Raw genomic sequence first — 20953 nt, 5'->3', positions numbered from 1 at the left:
GGCTTGCTCAGAAGTTTAAAAATAATCAAGTTGATAGTTCTCCTGCACAGGAGTTTTCTCCAGCTCCCACAAATGTGGGGTCAGGCAGCAAATGTGTGTTGTTGACTCCAGCGGGCAGCTCAGCACCGTGCAGCTGCTCCCTCGCTCTCCTCACATGAGATGGGGGAGAGAATCAGAAGGATAAAGCTGGGAAAACTCATGGGTAGAGATAAAGACAGGCTAATAGCTAATACAAAAGCTGTGTGTGCAAGCAAAGCAAAATCAGGAATTAATTCACAGTTGCCTATTGGTAGACAGATGTGTGTGCATTTCTAGGAAAGCATCCATCACATATAACAGTTTTTTTGGGAAGACAAGTGGCAGCTCTGAATGCTCCTTCCCAGCTTTTATTGCTGAGCACAATGTCATAGGGCATGGAGAACCTCCCTTGGGTCTGCTGGGATAAGCTGTCCTGGCTGCATTCCCTCCCAGCTTATTGTGCACCCTAGCCTATGAGCTAGCAGGGTATAACAATTGGACAGATCAATATGATGGGAAAAGGTGTTTCACCAGAGGTGTAATGAGAGAAGGATCAGCACAATAGCAAGGTGCTATAAAGGAACAGAGGAAGATTGCTTACCCGTATCAGAAGATTCCATGCTCACAGGAGAAAGCTGCTGCATGTGCCACAGTCCCTTAGGGGTGGCCCTGCTCCTCTGCAGCTTTACTGTGTGCCACAGATATACCTCGTGTTTTGTGGGCTTACCTACAGTTGCTTTGAGGTGTTTCAGCATTGTCTTATCCACAAAGATGCTTTGGGGTGTATGTTTTCCTGCTTGGACTTGTCTGCAGCCCCAGTCCTTTTGACTTGAGTTTCCATTGGCATTCCAGCCTGCGCTGAACAGTAGCAGTGCCCTGGCCATCTGTCAGCCCAGGTGCGTGGCTATTGCTGATATGAAAATGTTCCCAGGCACAGCAGAGTAAAATGGTAAAAATTATAGGAAGAGCAATAAGCAGCCACTAACAAGGACTGCAGTCCAGTATATTGTAAGGTAGGCAAGTCCTGCAGCAAGTGCAGGAGCCTGCCAATTGATAGCTAAGTAGATATAACATCTATAATTTCAGTCTAGCACGCTCCAATCAAATTTGTCATTATCTGGAACCCTTTGAGCCCCACACTGGGTGACAGAAAGGGATGTTATGGGTTGACCACGGCTGGCAGCTCAACATCACACAGCTGTTCTCTCTCTCCCTCCAAAAGCTGTGCATGCTAGCAAAGCAAAATAGAGGATTCACAAAGTCAGAGAATACCGTGAGTTGGAAAAGACCCATAAGGATTATTGAGCCAAACTCCACAGAGGGAAAAGTAAGAGTTAAGCCATGTATCTGGGAACATTGTCCCAGTGCTTCTTGAACGTTGCCAGTCTTGGGGCTGTGACTGCTTCCATGGGGAATTTCCAGTTCCAAACTGCCCTGTTGGTCATCGGGTAGTGAATCATTCACTGTTTCCCACTGGCAGGCAGATGGACAGCCATTTCTAGGAAGGTAGGGCTCCATCACAAATAGCTTTTACTGAGGAAGGCAAATGCAGCAACTCTGAATGTCCTCCCAGCCTTTGTTGCTGAGTGCAATGTCACGTGGCAGGGAATATCGGTTTGGCCAACTGTCTGGCCTGTGCCCCGTCCCAGCTTCTTGTGCATCCAAGCCTCATAGATACGAGGGCAGTGTGAGAAACAGGAAAGACCTTCATGCTGTGCGAGTGCTGCTCAGCAACAACTAGCAAGTCGGTGTGTTATCAGCACTATTTTTCATCACAAATCCAAAACATAGCACCATATGAGCTACTATGAAAAAAAAGCAATGAAAGTAGAGAGTGAAAAGCCTCTAAAAAGTAAAAACCAAGGCCTTTACAGATTTCTAGTTCTCGATCCGTCTCAGACGCAGGAGTGGGACTGCAGATGCAGTCCTGCCAGCCTTACAAAACACTCCTTAGAGCAGTACAGCTAACGCAGTAGCAAAAGCAGTGACAGCCAGCAGGGTGACTTCTGTTTCCTTTGAAGTACTTGATACTTTCTTCTTCTTCTTCTTGCTTGTCTTTTGGCATAATAAATGGCATCGCTGGTATAAGGTAGTAGCTGTAGGTAGCAAATAATGCTAGGTGCAACTAAATAATTTTCAGAGTCTACTAAGAAAATTGGAATCATGAATTGCAAATAGCTAATGCAGCTTCTGAACTTTCTGTCAGGATTACTATAAAGTAATACAGCCATAACAGCATCATGCACTGGCATTAGAAAACTGACTGTGTCTGTGGTTCATTCATGTTTGTTCTTGCTACAGGACGTGTCTGGAAAGACAAGAAAATAGGTTGCTGGATTGAGTTTGGGTTGTTTTTTTTTTCTTTTTGTGACATCTCTTCAGATCTGCAAATGATATTTACTGCCAGAAGTGCAGTTTTTGAACAGAGAACTGACTGCAAAGTTACCAGAGTACCAAAACCATAACTACCTCACTTCCAATTAGTAGGACTGAATTGTGCCTTTTCCTCTGTAGGTCTGGGATACATTATCAGTTGTGTTGATGATAAAATGTGTAATCACTGAATACATTTTATCACACTTGGATGAGAATCAGTGAGAGTGTTCCACTGGGATTTCAGATACAGATGTCAGCAAAGATATTTGGCTCAACTACAAATTAGAGGTTAGTTTCACTTGTGTGGATTATGAAGAAAACCACAAGTTTGAAATTGGCTTACTAATGCAGAATGGGCTGTGTTTCTGAGCAGGTAGCAGAATGAGTGTCCTGAAGCTGTGTAAGAGCTACCTTTTTGAAGGCTGTTGGGCCAAGTATGGCTGACTGTGTTCATAACTTGACTCAAACAACTTTATCAAGAATATTACTTTGCCTTGTCTCCTATTACAGCTTAAAACCGCGTGTATAAATTTTCTTATTACAACGTCTCTTAATAGTGAAGATGGAGAAGGGGAAAGAATTATCTATAGACAGCTTAGGTTCATCTGCTCTGTAAAGCAGCTCTGCCTTTGTGTGAGTGAGACAAGTATCCAAGAGAGAACATGTATTTATTCATTATAGTTTCTATTTTCTTCTCATATACAATTTGACAACCCTTGTTTTAGGGAAGCGATACTATAATCGTAACTTGGAAAACATAGGATTGTGATCTGAAGGGCAGTGTTTACTTGGATACAAGTCGCACTGTATCATTATCAATGTTATTGTGGAAACTGAATGTGGCTTCTCAAATTGGGTTTGTGGTATACAGTAGCCAGATGTAGGTGAATGCTGCATGTCTATGCCTGACTGCTTTTCCAGTGGGAGAACAGATGCAGATTTTAATAGCATTGTCAGTATTGTCCTTCAGCTTATCTGAGCTGACTCCAGAAGCTTATCGAAGAAAAATTCTGCTCTCATACATCTTAAAAAATGGGAGTAGTTCTACTGGTGGATGTCATCAATAGCACAGCACTGCAGCAGCTGCGTCTTCATTACAAATTGGAGTTTTGCTGAAAGCCCAGTTTCCAAAATGTAGGTGCTGGGGATGAGAGTTTGCTTACTGTGTAAAGGGAGTTTGTGCAGATCTTAGGGTAGAGGAGGAAATAAATAAAGTTCCATCACTTATAGTCCTGGTGATCCTGGAAAAACGGCTTGAAACGGAGTCTCAGCTCCTATGCAGAACGTGACATAAAATGCACATATTCCATTTTTTATACCTAGATTTCTCTACCAGCCTTTTTGCTTAATGGCTGCTGTAAGCATTTTTAATTTCTAAACTTCCAATTGCATTTTCAGGCTTGCTTTTACATTCCTTGTGCACGGTTTTCATTTTGATGGCTCTAGCTGTTAAAGAATATCACTCATCAGCTTTCAATTAAATACACAAATGCAAAAAATAGCATCATTAATATAAAGTAAAATGAACTTTGCTTGAGATGGGAGGGCCTGCTTTAAAAGGCTCACGTTTATCTGTAGGCTTTCAGATAGTGTAGAAGTAGTTGGAGAGGGGAAGGTTACTGAAGGGAGTTGTTTGACTGCGTGTTCTGAAAAGGTGTCTGCTTATGCAAAGTAAAACATGGAAGAAACCATGCTTGTTTGTAAGCAGAGCCTGTTCTAATCCCAGCAAACATTATTTCTGCATTGCTCTGAACACTTCTGTATCTCATTATGAAACCTAACAGGAGTTAATTGCTGTGGTGTTTGCTACTAACTCACCTGCTTAAAAGAAGAAGATTCTTGGAGTTTCCTTTGGGGAATATCATTTTCCCAAGCAGCAGAGTTGACTTCTGTCTTCGCCATTGCCTGTGTGATATCTTACTCCAGAATGAAGCTATTCAGGCTTATCTTTGCTCTACAGCTTGGGAAAACTGAAAGGCATAGCTGGTCGTACACATCTGTGCCCGTTACTGAGAGCAGTTGGGTGCCTTACATCATCTCGTGCTGATTGTTTAGTGAGTCACTTTTTTGGGCAGAGAGCAGGAGGACGCCAGAAACAGCAGCATAAAGAAAACTTTGATCAGCATTTCCTCTTGTATTTTAATGGTTAGGTAAAAGGACTGTAGTAACAGGTTGCCCTAAAACTTGGGCTCCATGGAAGCAATTGGTGCATTCTAGCTGGTTGGTTTTTTTCTTTTTGGAAACTTGTTTTTGTGAAGTAGGTTGGTGAGTAAAGCTTAAAGAGACTCTGCTTGCGTACTAAATGCCCCTATGGAAATGAGTCAGGTTTTCTTTTTTCTTCTGCTTTTTATCTCATTTCTTGTGACAGTGTGCACAATAGCAAGTAAGCAAGAACTCTTTTCTCCACATAATCTAAACTACAGCATATGAGCTGGCGATGAGTCCCAGCTCAATGAGCGTGGATGTGACCTCCTCTGAAGAGATTGTTTTAATTGTCCTTCATCTTTGCTGTGTCCTCCACTCAAAAGACAAAGATTTTGCAGTGCTTTAGTGAATATATTCCTGTACTTTAAGTGTTTCTAGTGCACTTCTGTAGAGAAGTAGCTGCACCCAGGGAGTTTTAGGAAAAATTCATACAGTTCAAAGAAAGCAAAGAGCAAGCAGTGCCTTTTCCAACAGGCCCCCAGCTGCTTTGCTGGATGTCCACCAGCTGCCTGGTGAACCCTGATGCCAAAGCGTAATATGCTCTGAAGCTTTCCCGTGGCTGAACAGAATCCCAGTTCTTCTCTGGCTTTGAGTTCAGCCACACACTCGAGATGGCTACCTTCCATCCAGCTATCTTTTTGTAAGAGGAGACAAAATACTTCGGATGCTTCAACCTGTGACTGCTTCCAACATTCATCCAGTTTTCATGAACTGGAAAAATGTTATTTTAATTATAGTTCATATCATTACATATATATATATATATATATGTTACTGCTTCTAAAGTCAGATAATCCTTAAAACTGACACCTGGTTGTTTTGGAAAGGCTTAAAAAACATCATGTTTCTCAGCACAAAAATGGGTGGGTTTGGGAAATCAAAAGCATCAATCTGTATTCCCTTCATCTGTTTGTTCTTTCACTGCAAAATAACTTCAGTTTTGCATTGGCATCATTGTGGGACTCTTGTACTTCAGGTTGGATTTCTCTTTCAAAGCATAAAGCTCCTGTTTCCTTCTGCTAGCTACCCCTCACGGTTACTTTCCCCATCTTCCTCATGAAAGAAAAAATCTACAGGAGCTTTTTTTTTTTTTTAATGTTTATTTTCCATAGCATTATCCTATCTGTAGGCACTGAGATCTGATGTTACACCTGATTGTCTTTGCTTTTGGAGGAATTCTTTCATTTCTTTCATCTACCCTCTCAAAAAAAAAAAAAAAAAAAAAGAAAAAATGAAAAAAAACAAAAAACCTTAAAACCTTGCACATGACTGCATGGGTTGGGACTTCTGCTTTGATACAGTGTCTTTCTGGAACAAGGTTCTTAGAAATAATGATGTGTGAATACTTTTCTAACTTCAGATCTGGTTTGATTTGCATCTTCTGATCTAGATTAAAATGGCTCTCTGTCAGCAATTTAGGTGGTGTTGAAATATATCTACTTCAGTAACTATAGAAAATATTTGACATATGGCAAGGACAGGTACTGTATGAGAAATTTTTCACATACTGCTGTCAAAGATCTAAACTAGTGGTAAACTGAAAAGAAGTGCTGCTTGGAGCAGCAAGAGTCACATGTATTTACAGCTGTATTATTATTATTTTAAGTTCTCACTAGCACCAAATTATTTCTGTTCTCCAATGAGAATTAGTTTCTGTCTTTGTACCTGCCATCTGGATAGATGGTTTAGTCTTTGAAGTAGCTGGGGATAGCAGCCGTAAGCTTTTCTTTCATTTAAAATTACTTTTTTTTTTTCTTTTCTTTTGGCTTTGGTATGTCTCCTAAGTGTAGTGGCACTGCATGGTGACTTCACTGTCCATCTTCCACAATGAAGGCTACTTCATTCTCTATCACTGAACCTCTCTATGCTTATGCAAGTCATTGTGCTTTCCTTACTCTTATCCAACATCTATCTCTATGCAGTGACCAAAGAGTCTGCCCCAAAGAGTAACTCCAAAGAGACTCTTACTGGTCAGCAGATAAAGCTGTTCCTTTCTGAGGTGAGTCAAATGTGATGGTGAGGTAGCAGCAATCCTTGAAACATGAAACATGGCAAAACTTCTAAAGCATTATTATTGATTTGGTATCTAGATGTTGATAATGTGCTAATTATCCTTGCTATATGAAAGAGAGCTTGTCCTTTTCATCTTCCTTATGCTGACTTTGGGGCAGCCACCTCAATGCTGTTGGTCATGGAAACTGGCACTGCTGGAGCTTTGCAGCTGTTACTATGAGCTGGGTTGAAAGGTAAACAATTTTTCATCAAGCATGAAAATTGGGAAGTTGGGCCTTTTTTTGCTTTGCCATTTCGTGCAAAGAGTGAAATGAAAAGGAAATACCATATTACTTTACAATACAGAAAAAGATCCTGAAGTCATGTGTCTGACAGTGCATTAATCTTCCAATTCTTCCAACTCTGCCGGTGAAGGGACAAGCCTTGTGAAGTAGCGATGGGTTCTTGTCAGATGCCCCAAAGAGAGCTGTGAATGTGAGCCAGCTCCTTTCCTTCACACTGTGTTGTTGTCTGCAGGTGTCCAGTACTGAGTAGCCTTTAACTTGGGCAGTAGCTGTGGATGTTCGTGAAGAGCTGAGTGCACCAGAAAATTGGCTGACTGTAGGAGGAAGAACTGTGGTTGGGAGGTGTGGGAGCTGACTGGATGGTTGGGAAGTTTTCAAACAAAACAGATCTTTATCAAAAAAGTCAATTAATCAAAACTGAAATATTTCTTAAAGGTGTTGGTTTTTATGAAAGTTCATAGAAACACAAGCAAAGCTATAATAGGAGTGTTTTTGTTGGAAACCTGCCTGGCTTCCTGCCAACTTGTCTGCTGTTTTCTGTAATGAGATATTGAAAGACTTCAATTCTCAGAATATGTTTTAGCCTTTGGCGTCTTGCCTGTTTTTAAGGGAGTAGAGCAAAAATGTGAGCATGTGAGATTCTGTGGCCAGCAGTAATGTGATCAAGTAGCTTCCTTCTGTGTCCCTATGGAATTTCCAGTGCATGTTAGCTGCCTTTTGGGGAAGGGCAGCTGAGAAGGGACTGATGTTTGGGGCTCAGAGAAAGGGGTCTTGGCAGGAGAACTGACACAGGAGGATGTGCAGCTGCCAAAGTAACATACCTGTCAGCAGTGCAGGCTGAGCCGCTGTCAGCAGGTGCGCCCAGTCCTCCTCTTCGTCAGCTGCAAATCTCAGCAGAAGTGCAGCACATCACTGCTCTCACTTGCACTGGGTTCACACTTCCACCAAATCCAAGTGCACCTTCATTCAGCACAGGCTTTTTTCTGAAGTTGTGACTGCCTTGAGGGGACCTTGTGCAGTTGTGACTGGTACAGGGCTATTGAGGGAATGAAAGATTTTGAGCATTTGCCTTAAAAGTGGCTGAGAAATTGAGAAAAGAGGTTGAGAAATTGAGTAAAGCTAAAGAGAACAGTTCAAGATTGGAAGGTTTTAGCTTTTGCTTCACTTCAAGTCCTCATCTATACCTCCAAAGAGAAAATCTTTGTCCTTGAGGACTGTATATCATTCCCCCCCCGTCTGGTCTAACTGTGGATTACTCACACGTTTCCATAGTACTGATACTTTCTGGAGCTCAATATTACAGTCTGTAGGGTACTTACTGTATGTCAGCCTTCCTGAATCTGAGTAACTGTCTTCAGAAATCTTCTGATCTGCTGTCTGCTTGTCAGAATGTGTAGGGAGAGGAGATTGAACACTTCAGAAAGAAGTTTACTGAACAAACTCATGGAAGTGCTGAGTGACTTAAGATTGACTTTGTCACAGTGTTTGGTAGTTGTAATTATTTGTAATGATAAGATAGAGTTAATTCCACATTTGAATTTGCTTTGATTTTACTTATCTGACCTGAAGCCCTCAGAAAATTCTAGAAGAGTTGCATTCTGGAGGCATTCTTAGGCTGAGTGGCATCTGCCTTAGAACTGCGTATGAGAGCTTTATTAACTGGCAGGTTCATCTCGTACACAAATACTGCCTGACTGGGTGCTATTTGGGATGTAGCTCTTGGAGACCCAAGGCGTTCTTCTTTTTCATTCCTCCTGAATTACTGCCATTGAAAACTCTCACATCTAGGGCTCGCTGCTCTTAAATCACGTAAACCTGTGAAATTTTTGATTAAAAGCCTAACTGGGAAAAGTATGTATCTCACGGAAGTCCCAGCGTGCTTTACTGAGGTTAAATTTGGGATTAGTATAGCCCATTGTTTTCTACAAGAGTCCTTATTTAAAAATAAAAACATACACAGGCACTAATCCTCAGACCCTTGCCAGTATTCTTTGTTGCCTCGGTGTTGGAGGTGAGCTGAATTTCAGGGAATCGTGTCTGTTAAATCTCGAGCAGCCTTTTGAAAAGAAAAGCAATTCCACGCAGTCAAGAAAGCATGAAAAACATTCCCTTGGCACAAGCCAATCAATAGCTCGTCTCTCCGAGGAGCTGCATCTCGGCGCTGCAGAGCGGCTTGGCTGAAGCTACCTGAGGAGAGGGCACGGCAGCCATCTGGGCCTGACGTCAGCAACATCCGATCCCGGGCCCCGCCGGCATTGGCCACTCCGCTGTCTCCATCCAGCCGTCAGCTCTTTATTTCCCCCTTCTGAGTAACGCTGATCTGAGATTGGGATTTAGCTCAAGCGAGGTTCGTTGGGGAAGCTGGGGAGAGGGGCTAGGGATGCTAAGGAAAGAAAAAGCAAAGGTGCTGGCTTCCACACGAGGGGCCCCTTCTCCTGCCGTGGCTGCACGCCAGCCCTCGGGAGCTCCCAGGAGCAGGTGTCCCAATTGGCTCTTCCCTTTGGGTTTTGGAAAGATCCACGTGGTAAAGCCGTCCTAGAGACATGGGTACTGGCGTGATGTTTCTCTATCTGGTGCTCACAATAAGTTCTTTATTAGAACAAATAGATCCATTGTGCTGTTAATCACTTCTGGTCAGTGTTCTTTCTCTCCCAAGAGAAAGGAGGAAAGAGAACCATCAGGATGGATCTAATCAGAGATTGTTATGAGATGCATCGAGATTGTGTCTGGGACTAGATCAGAATTGGACCCAATGACACGGAAAGCAACACAGCTGCTCTCAAAGGCATTTCTGTTGACTTCAGGACAGCCTGACTCTTCTTTGCAGCAAGATTTTGACACGCTAATGTTCATCAAGCAAAGTACATCAAACTGCATTTTTAAAGTTTAAATCAAAATGTGTAGATCTTTAAGGCTCTTCATCATTTCTCACAGAAACATGACATGATCTCTCCTAGCAGGGTTATTAGGCTGTGTAGATACCAGTAAACACTATGCTAGGCTGCCTCTCATAATGACCCATTGCACCAGTGCCTGGGTGCTGCCCTGCTACAGCAGCCTTGTCACACTGCCAAATTCTCCTCTTGTCATCACAGGTTCTGGGCTGCAGAGTTTAAACTGCCTTCCTCCTCAGTTATCTGTTCATACAGCCCACAGTCATATCGGACTGAGATGGAGGCAGAAACCGCTGAAATAGATGGGCATATTATCTTGTTGGCAAGGGCCTGCGTCTGTACCCAGGACAGGGAAAAATCTATTACTATTCAAAGAGCTCAAAGTAAAGAATTGGATCCATAGCTCTTTGGAAACAAAGTATCCGCCCTTGCGAATACTTCTTTTTATTTTTAAAATGTGCAAGCTATTAAAGAGCATTTTTAAAAGTCTATTGTGAGAAGGAGACTGGCTTCCATGAGTCAGGTTTTACAGGAACTGGTCCAAGCCTTATTCTTCTCCCTAGGAGAATTTCCTTCCAATTTCCTCACACAGAATAAAGTTCTGCACTCAGCCCTGATAGCAACAACTGCTACCACCTATTAAGGAAAAAGAGGAAAGGCCCCACCTGTAGTGAGGGCTCTTGTTTAATGTCTGGAGCTCTGTGTCCGTGTGCAAGTGCTTGTTCCTTACCTTTCTGGGCTTTGTTAGTTTGCTTTTCTGTGCCCAGAGCTTTGGAGTGAGGCCTGACAAAGCTGCTAAATTATTCCACAGTATATAAGGGAGCAGGGTTTAATCTTACAAGAAGGGCTAGAGAAGTTTTCAAGTACTCTGGAGAATACTTGAAAGCCTCTTCTGGAAAGCCCCTATTACCAGCATAAAACAGGCTCTTACACTGTAGAATGCCTTGAAGTTTTGGGTCCAAGCTTTAATTTGCAAGACCCTGTGAAATCATTGCTGGTGCTGATACCATTTGTTATGAATTCTCCATGCTGTCGTGCATTTTTTCACATTAAATTTCATGAACTTGCTGATGATTCAGAATCTATAAAAGATTCTGGAATAAATACAAAACAGGTTTTTGAGCTCAGATTTATTGCCATGTGCAGATACTAATGAGACTCAGAACCGCTGCTTCTGTCTTGTTGCTTGTTTAGAGTATGTGGAATAGCAAAGCCCAAAGGGGAGGAAGAGCAACATGAAGCTTCTTTTTGATTCGTGAGCTTTGAATGAGGAAGATGGGCTAACACAGGGCTCCACAAATGAAGTTGCTTGCATGGGCTCAGGGCTTCAAGCAAAGTAGGGCTAGAACTGTGTCCTACTCTCAGATGGTACTTTATAAAGTGCTTAGGTGCTGTACAAACAAAACAGCTGCGGTAGTTGAGCTGGGAGTAAATGAAGCCTCCTAACCAGGAAGCTACTTCACTGATTCCGAAGGTTTTCACCTTCCTGTTATAACAAACCCTGTTATTGCCTCGTTAGATAGGCACACACCTGAAAGTTCCCAGCTCACCCCATAAAAAGAACCCGTATGCTTGGCTGTAATGCCCAATACCGCAGCATGAATGCTGCTATCTGAATCAGGTGTTTGGTCAGCAACCCCAGGGTGCAAACGTCTGGGTCAAGGTTCAGATTTAGTTTAGATTGGCTCGATTAAAGTATCTGCTGGTTTGTCTGAGAACACTGAACTTACTGTGTTGGATATTCAAGATGAAATGGTGTTTGGAACTGCAGTTGAAACGGTGTTTTCTCTTCTTTAATGTGGGAGGTGTGGCTCGGAGGTGAGCAGATGGCTGGTGCCAAGTAGCACGCCTCTCAGCGTTAAGCCACTCTGCGCTGGAGCTAGAGATCAAACTCTCCTTTCTACTCGTTTTATTTGTATTTCTGCTTGTACACCGGGCTTGTGGGCATCTGAAAGCTAGCTATTGTCAGCGCACATCGGCCCTGCTCTCTGATGCTTGTGTAATCTGATGGTGAGAGCACAGAGCCGGGAGCACAGATGTTCAGGGTCTGACTTGAAAATGTGCTGGCAGACCTATGTGTGTAGCTGCTTTCTTGCTCTAAATTCAGATGTTTCTGTAAAACACTCCCGTAGTCTCATGAAATGCCTGAAAAACACTTTGGTTCGGTGGTGGTGTTGTGAGGAGAACCTCAGTCTCTGCAAAGCAGGGGAGAGCACTCGAGACATCTTTCACAAAGAAAATAAGTGTAATGTGTTTCTGCATTACACAGACACATCTCTACCAATCTATTACCATGCCTGTGGCTGCTAACTTACTCCTGATAGAGAATTTAACATTCAGGATCACGAAGAGGTTGTTTGCTTAACTGCAAGAAGTGACCAGACAGAGCATCAGTGGCTTGTATGCTGTTATGCTGCACAACGTATTTTGAGCACAGAAGTAAAAGCCACTTTGTGCTGAACTCAGAATGGGGCATTCCAGGCAGTCTTGCACTGGGCCTATATGAGAGTCTCTTTTTGGGAGATTTGTAGCAGCCCCTTTCTTATGGTAAATGTCTCAGCTGTATGAAGAAGATCTGACACTGGTAATGAGCTGATGTCCCTTTTCCCCATAACTGTCTATTCAGAGAGTCATAGCTTTTGTTCCTAGTGGAGAACATGAACCTAGGGCCCGTGATGGATGTGCTGCTGCACAGCTCTTGCTAGCATCATATTTCCCTCTGAAGGAACACTCACCTGTTTGCTCTCATGGGTTGCCATAAGGATTTGTGATGCCTTAGCAACTACAGCTTTTCCATAGCTGTGCGCAATGTCTTGCAGACTGCAGCTTTCAGACAAAATACACCTTTGTAACTTCTTTTTGGAGGTTTAGGCGATAATAGCATTTGTACTCTCACCTGAGCCAGACTTCCTTTAGAATAACTCTTGCTTTCTCTTACTTCTTCCCCTACTTCCTCTAGCAGGTTTGGTTAAAGTACTGGGAAACATAGTATCACAGCACAGCTGTTGACTTCAAATTTCTTTAAAAATTCCAAATTGAAGATGCATTTTCTTCTCACTTTTTTACCATCACGTTCACATCGTGTTTCTTAACATTATAGTGATTGCTTTCCACTACTTACCTCTCTTTAATCTGTTCTGAATTTTCAGCTCTTCCTCCAAAGCCCTCCAAACCAATGACTCCAGTGAATACGAATGGGATAAAGGACAATTCCAGTTTCTCTCTGCAGGAAGCAGAGTGGTACTGGGGGGACATCTCAAGGTAAGCAATACTTTTTACTAAAAATAAAATGATCCTGTTAGACTTCAGGAGAAAAAGAATACCTATTTCAGACAGCATTTTAAAGGGTGGAGGTGCTTCAGGATTATGCTTGGCAAAGACCTAAATGCTGGTGTTCAACTGGACTCAAGGCTTGTGTTTAAGTTACTGTTATTTTGATATAGATAGTGTCAGTCCTGCTGACAGTTATTTTGGGTTTTTAACTTCCTCCAGATATACAAAAAAGTAAAAAGAAGAAAGTGCTTCTGAGCGTGCTAGCTAAAAATAAGGTTTTGTAAGCATGCCGTGCTGGCATGCATGCAGTTCAGCAAACTTGTTCAGAAGAAAAGAAGTTACATTTTTATATTTGGTTTCTTGAATATTTAGTTGAAATTGCATGCATACTAATTTCTATTAAGTGGTGGTATATAAATAGCTCTTACAAGTGCTAACCATCACCAGTTATGTGGAGTCAGTGATACAGGCACATACCAAATAAATTAACTTCTACCTCCCAAAGAAACCATTTTGGTTTGGGCATTCATGTAGTTAATTGCATAAAAAATTGAAAGGATTAAGTCATCTCTTTCTGCCTTAAGGTGCTTCTGAAAAACCTCGAGCTTGAAGCTGCAAGGGGAAACAGGATTGTGCTGGGAGTGTGATCAGAAATTGTTCCAACTTCTGCACATAATACTTTGAAATGCTTTGTCAGATAAAGGCAAGATTTGCCGCAGTCATTCACTGAACTTCTGAAAGGGGAAATAAAGTTTTCATATCTTTATTGTACCTCCCTTATCTCTATAAAGCAAACCTGCATAGATCTTGTTTTTGAAGGGCCTAAGCAGTGATATTTTTCTGTTAATACTTAAATCAAAGCAGAGTGGCGATACCTGATCACACTACCCACCAGGCAGGGTTTGTTTAAAACAGCTCAATGCTGGTAGTTTATTGACTGTGGATTTGTTCCCTGTTTACTAATGCACGTGATGGTGGGAGCTAAGGTAGTGCAAATCACATTGCAGTGACTATTGGATTAAAACGTGATACGCACACACACAAAGCTGGTATTGTTAATGGCCTTAAGTTGGCAAGCCATCAGGTACAGACTGCGTTGGGCTGCCAGGTCAGGAACCATGTTCTTCAGTCAAGAACTGCATTGAAAATTTTGTCATGAGCTCCTGGATGCATCTTGCAGGCAGAAGCCCAAGCTCTCAGACCGTATCTATCTTTTCCGAAAGGAAAAAGCCTTTAGAGTTAACTAGGCCCAATCTGAGTGAAGTAGGCTGATCATGCACGTGATAGTTAGTAGGAATCAGTCTTACTAACAGAATGGTTTTCTGCAGGAGGCCAAATCAAAACTAAGGCATTTTGGTAAGAATGCTTTTGTTCTTTATTATTTGAACAAAAAAGCCACTGTTGATTTTTCTTTTTCAAATTCAAATAGAGTTTCTACTCCACGTAGATAATGTTGAGACTACCTGATAAACTTGAGTTTCCAAATGATTGTATTAAAAAGTGTATTAAAAAGAACCTGTAAGGGAGCTGTTACACAGTGTGATATGCAGTCTGGGTGAAATGCTCAAGCCTCTCTGGAACCTTAACTCTTTAAATGAAAGCATTTTCTTAATGCTTGCAGGTATTCACTTTTGCTGGCGGGTTTCTTGATTTAGCTTAAAGCTCTGGACTGAGTATTCCTTTTGCTTAGTTGTAAAAAAGTAAAAGTTGCAACAAAGCTAGCAAGGTTGTAGTGGTTTAAAACTACTGTAACTAAGATCAGAGTTAAGCCAATAATGAGTCTCTTGAGACAAGAACTGTACTAAACTCTGGGCACCTTTGAGGGATGATGGTAGAGCCCATTTCTTAAGAGGTCAGGTCTGCCTTCTCAAAGGGCACCTGTTTCCAGTGTGGATTTTAAGACCTGAACAGATTACAGTGAAAGGTTGTGAACCCTGAGACACAGCTGCTACTGTTGCTTAAAAACAGACTCCTTCCTAAGCAGCACTCCACTGCTGCTGCTATTTTTTTCTTATAACTACACAAGTTCAAACTTCTTCTAGGAGGCCTAGAAGACTAGAAGACTTGAGTGTGAAGAAAGATTGCCTGATACTCTGAAGGCTGAACTCCTCCTGCGTACAGATGTTACTGGCCCCCAGTGGCAACAATAGTCATGTCCTTAACGCTTCTAATTTTACCTTCCTTTCCATTCTCTAGGGAAGAAGTAAATGACAAATTACGAGACATGCCAGATGGAACATTCCTGGTGCGTGATGCATCGACCAAGATGCAGGGAGACTACACTCTGACATTACGGTACGCGCTGAGTAGTCGTGTCCCACACAGCAAGACCCCAAATAGCTAGTTGTGATTCCAGTGGCAGCAGTGGCTGTGTAACACTGACATGGATCAAGTTGAGAGATGTTCCTGAGATGCTGCAGATCACAGAATGAGCACGTGAATAACCAGATAGTCTGTTCTGTGCACTGGATCTTGTCCTTCACTAAGCAGTACTGTAAATATCTCTTTGTAAATGAGATAGGACTCAGGGAAGAGTGACACTCAGTAGGGCTTCATAGTTTCAGAACTCCTAAAGGAAAAGGTATTTATAAACTAGGACTTTAATTAATGGGAGTGTGTTGAATATCTCATCAGCATGCAGCTCTGGAGAATTGAACACAGTGTCTTTGTAGAAGGAGTGTCTTGTGCTTTCTGATCTAAAGTTTAGGAAATATTGAACTAGAGCCATGTTCCTTTCTTCATTAAAATTTCTTCTACAGTTAGGTGGCAGACCTCACGTAACAATTGCTGGGGCCTTGCCCAGCCTGTCCTTGCCCAGCCTGTCCAGCCACTTGACTCTGCCAGGCTCTCAAGACTGGTTGTTAGAGGCAAATAGGCGAGATGCATACACCACTGCTGCTGCAGCACACCTTTGGGAGTTTCTATGATGTGGCAGATATTTGTTCTTGCTTTGAAATTCAGTTTGGCAAGTTTGACCCCAAGAGTGTCATTTAAATTCTGCTTTGACTTCTGCTTTGACATTCAAGACTTTTGTGCTAAGGTCTGGCATGAGTTGGTTATTTTACTGTGAATGCATGTGTCTTTAGAAACCAAAATGGAGAGTGCAGGAAGCACAGAATGTTGTCTAAACAGTCTGTTGGTTTAAAAAAAAAAAAAGAAAGAAAAAAAGGAGGAAACTGCTGGAATGTATAAATCTGGATAATGTAAAGTCCTAAACTTACAACCATGTTGTAATCCTTGGGAGATTTTGTTTAGGTTCATGTATCCTGTGTTAGCATCCGTAACTCAGGAGACTTGTTAATTGCTGTATGACTGTATATGCAGTTGTATGTTATTAGCCAGTCCAAGTTGCAGGAAAGTTTGGTTTGGGTTCAGTATGGCACTTTTACTCAGCCTTTTGGCATCCGTCTCTTCCTTTACAAAACTTTTGGCTGAGTTATGTCTTAAGGTGACTCCAGAACGAGCACACAATAAGATAATTTCTTTGGTCTTTGCTCCTATTCAAATAATAGCCGATGATAATTCTGAGTCTCTTGACTCTTAAGCTACCGAATATCTGCTGGTATATAAAGAGCCATTATAAAGGTGTATGTTAACCTGTTTGACTTCAAAGACTTACCCAGGAACTTCACTGGTGTCTTTGTTAGCAGCCCCAGTGTTGAGGAGGATAAGAGGTATGCAGTAAAACTTCTGAATGACTGTACTGCTTTACAGGAAGGGTGGCAACAATAAACTGATAAAGATCTATCATCGGGATGGAAAATACGGCTTTTCTGACCCACTGACATTTAATTCAGTTGTGGAACTGATTAACCACTACCGCAACGAGTCTCTTGCTCAGTATAACCCGAAACTCGATGTGAAGTTGATGTATCCAGTATCCCGATACCAGCAGGTAAGGTTTTCACTGAAGCCCAGTAACCATCAGTGCAGACAAGAAAAAAGAGTGGAACTTGTTTATAATTCCATTTTCTGTATGTGAAACCTGACTTTTTTTTCTTGTTTCATACAAGATTCTTTTCTTGAAAGCTTGCAAAAATATGAGTTTTCACATTTGACCTCACTTTGCTCATTGTAAAGGATCTTTCAAATTGTCTAGCCACTTAAGCTGTTGCTTCTATCAAGCTTCCAGTCTCCATCTAAGCGGTCCAGCAGAGAAGTGAAACCCTAGCATGTAGCATATTTGAGTCTCTGAGAAGCATTTTATTTTTCCCCTTAAGCCCAGATGGACCCAAACAATATTGTTCTAGGTAGTGTTGATCTTGAAGCACATATGGGCCATGCAGCTGCTTGCTCTGTGCATAGCTATGTAGATTTTTCAAAAATGTTTTAATGTTTTATTCAGTGGCCTGAGACATTGCCCTGTTTTAAGGGGAAAGAAGTGCATTTGGAAATGCCCATAATTCCAGTTCCCGCTGTCTGAAGACTGTGGAATTTGCTGTGTGGAGGAAGGGATTTAGATGGGGACTTTGTGTGTTTTGTGGAAATGTGATTATAAAAATGCTGCAATAGCAAAAAAATGCAAATGTGTACAAGTGACAAATGAATACTTATAAGGAAAAGACCGCTTTGTTTGAAGTCTAAATAGATTTTTGTATGTACAGGATCAGTTGGTGAAAGAAGATAATATAGATGCAGTAGGTAAAAAGCTTCAAGAATACCATGCTCAGTACCAGGAAAAGAGTAAAGAGTATGACAAATTGTATGAAGAATATACCAGAACATCACAGGTTGGTTCCGCTTCAGCTATCTATAGAGACTCTTTCCAGTTACATAAGGAGTAAAGAAAATGGTTTTAACCTGCTGTGGCTAGCAAAGTCAACCCAAGGTCAGAAAATACAGTGAAAAAACCTTTATAAATTGTGAAACAGAGGAAAGTGGTTTCAAGCTTAATGGAAACACAATGAATATTACTTGTGGCTGATGGTCATAGAGTTTATGGTGTGGGGCAAGGAAGGAATAGGAGCTGAACTTCCCAGTATAAGGTGGAGCAATGGCCATCATCTACAAGCTTCGTGCTGCAGACTTCTTCCTTTGCTGTTGAATATTTCCAGATGTTGTATGCGGCAGTGGGAATTGTAGAGGTCCAAGTTCTGTAAGAAGTCATGTTCAAATAAGATTTCAGATATTATGCATTAAGGAAGTGTGAGTACAGAATTTGGACTGATTCTTGTAGTGTAAAATAGTTTGTACGGGGGTAGGAGGTTTGCTGGCAGTCTTACTGCATGCTAAGATGGAAAATTTGACTAAAATATTTCTGAGGGGTTTGCAGCCTAATAGAGAGCACCATCTGAGGCAGAGAGCTAGACTTGCAGGGAGTAAGTCTTCCCTGTACCTCCGTGACACTACTCAAACTTATATCTAAACTTAAACCTGAGTAATCGCATTTTGACTTGGGGGAGAGAGTAGTTCGTCCTTTCATTCAGTTCAGGGAACATAATAGAGCCATGCGTTGTCTCCATTATGAAAAATGATCAAGGACTCTTTCCTCACATAGGAAATCCAGATGAAGAGGACTGCAATTGAAGCGTTTAATGAAACTATTAAGATATTTGAGGAACAGTGCCACTCACAAGAGCGATACAGCAAAGAATACATTGAGCGATTTCGCAGAGAGGGAAATGAGAAAGAAATTGAACGGTAGGCTCTCAAGTCACGTTTCTTTCTGAGGAAGAACTAGTGTCCACACTGGCACTCCTGTGAAGTCCTATATTGCATTATGTAAAGCACTTTGTAAACTAAGTATTTTCACTGAGACCTTTTCCCAAAGTATCTGAACCTTCAGTAAAGCCCTCTTCTGTTGGAAATTGCATTGCAGACAGAAGAGATGAGAGATTTGCAGATTATTCTGTCTCTGGCTTCACGTAAATGAAGATACAGGGATGAGGACCAGGAAATAATTTCATTTGCTTACCCACTTCCATTTGAACTTGCTTAGAATATTATTGAGAAAAATCTTTACAAGTAAACTGTGCAGTGGAAATGGACATAGCTCCAATAAATCTCATAGTTCGTAATCAGTTTTGGTCACGTTCAAAGGAAATTTCTATTTAATTAGAAATTTAGTAGCAGATATTGATTGTCAAAAAGAAGGGCCTCATTTGAATTTGCTTTTCTGTAAAGTTACTAGAAAAAAGTGTGCGTGCACCTTTGAAGGAATGCCAAATACAGTGCCTAACTTGACACAGTCCTTAACGAATCACGGTAGAGGAGCTGAAAATGCTTACCCATAACAGTTGTATTGTGCCATGGTGGTGCTTCATTCTGACTGGGTTGACCTTTCCTCTCAAATACTGCACTTGTTTGTAGGATAATGATGAACTATGAAAAATTAAAATCACGCCTGGGTGAGATCCATGACAGTAAAATGCGTCTGGAACAAGATTTGAAGAAACAAGCTCTGGACAACAGGGAGACTGATAAGAAAATGAATAGTATCAAGCCTGACCTAATTCAGCTCCGCAAAATCAGAGATCAGTATCTTGTGTAAGTAAGGCTGACCTGTTCCTCAAAACAGTGTCTCTGATGAACCTGATTAATGACTGTTTTCATCAGGGTAATGTGAATTATATTTTCTTTTCTTAACTAAAGTTCCATGAGTGCTAAGGTACTTTACCAGAAAAGAGGGCATTGCAGAAGATTATGCAAGGAAGCAGAAGCATGCTTATGAAATCTATGGTCCTTCTGTGTCTTTTGCTAATGGAGAGCAAACGAAGCTATAAAGTGTTTATTTGTGGGATTTTGTGTCTGAACTTAAGCTTGCTCAGTGTGAAAACCCCCATGCATACTCTGAAGTAACATACTGATGTCCTCTTCTTCTGGCAGATGGCTCAATCACAAAGGGGTGAGGCAGAAGCGGATAAATGACTGGCTGGGGATCAAAAATGAAAATATTGATGAGTAAGTGTCATGCATAAGGATTTACTGAGAAGCATTCCATTGATAAACGATGCCTTTTGTGGAGGGTGGTAATACAAAGCACCAATTTCTAAGTGGAGGAGTGCAAACAAAGGAAGGAATTCGGTAGGGAGCTGCATGTCACTTGAGGCAGCAAGTCTGCTGAAACGTTTAGGATTACATCTGAATTGGAACAATTAAGTACTAAGTTGAAACTTGTAATATTAAGGGCTGTCAGCAGATATCAAATGACTGTTAAGAATCTGAACTCCCTATTTTTGTGAGGTTTTCTTAAATATTTCTGCAAAAATCACTTGAGCTTTTTTTAACTCTTCACTAAGTGCTGGCTCAGTTAACAAACTTACTCTCCCTCAGCACTTATTTTGTGAATGAAGAAGAGGAAAACCTGCCACATCATGATGAGAAAACTTGGTTTGTTGGGGATCTCAACCGCATCCAAGCAGAAGACTTGCTCTGTGGGAAACCTGATGGAGCATTTTTAATTCGAGAGAGTAGCAAGAAAGGATGTTATGCTTGTTCTGTGGTGTAAGTTATTTTCTTTTTGTTATTACTGTTCAATTTGTGAATCTCTACAACAGTTCTTTATTCAGGAGAACAAAAGCTAGGCATATCCTACACCTACCATTGAAATGCGTTGCCTTTTGTTTGTTTGCAGGCAGTCTAGCATGGTAAAAGCTTTGTTGCAGAAATCTGTTTTCAAAGTGCAGTAACTGTAGTCCAAGCTGTCTCTTCAGTCCCCACAATTACCAGTAAAAAAATTTTGAAGCATCCTGGCTTGAAGCTGTACAGTCATAAGCAAATCAAGGCCAAATTCTCCAATATTCTTCCCTGCCAAGGAATACATGAGAAGAATCAAAATGAGACTGTAAAGCTGCAACGTCTTCTGTTCTCATTGTTAGACATGCCAAATTTGAGGTGCTTTCTCTTCTGTGCTTAAGATAACAGTGATGCTTCAGAGGAGGCATAATTTGT

General features: G+C 41.4%; 1 protein-coding gene across 2 annotated transcripts in view; it reads left to right on the top strand.

Moving 5' to 3' along the window:
• Positions 1-20953, top strand: part of PIK3R3 (phosphoinositide-3-kinase regulatory subunit 3) — a 57498-nt gene that overhangs the window by 28640 nt on the left and 7905 nt on the right. For both annotated transcript variants that reach the window (XM_085232037.1, XM_010716171.4), the window contains 8 exons: positions 12940-13051; positions 15260-15358; positions 16778-16958; positions 17668-17793; positions 18561-18703; positions 19373-19549; positions 19889-19963; positions 20336-20506. In XM_085232037.1, coding sequence (XP_085088163.1) covers positions 12940-13051; positions 15260-15358; positions 16778-16958; positions 17668-17793; positions 18561-18703; positions 19373-19549; positions 19889-19963; positions 20336-20506 — 1084 coding nt within the window. The remainder of the gene's footprint in view (positions 1-12939; positions 13052-15259; positions 15359-16777; positions 16959-17667; positions 17794-18560; positions 18704-19372; positions 19550-19888; positions 19964-20335; positions 20507-20953) is intronic.

Source organism: Meleagris gallopavo, chromosome 10 (assembly GCF_905368555.1).
Source record: "Meleagris gallopavo chromosome 10, MGAL_WU_HG_1.1, whole genome shotgun sequence".
In the NCBI taxonomy this organism is placed as follows: Eukaryota; Metazoa; Chordata; class Aves; order Galliformes; family Phasianidae; genus Meleagris; species Meleagris gallopavo.
This window is presented reverse-complemented; position numbering and strand designations above follow the sequence as displayed.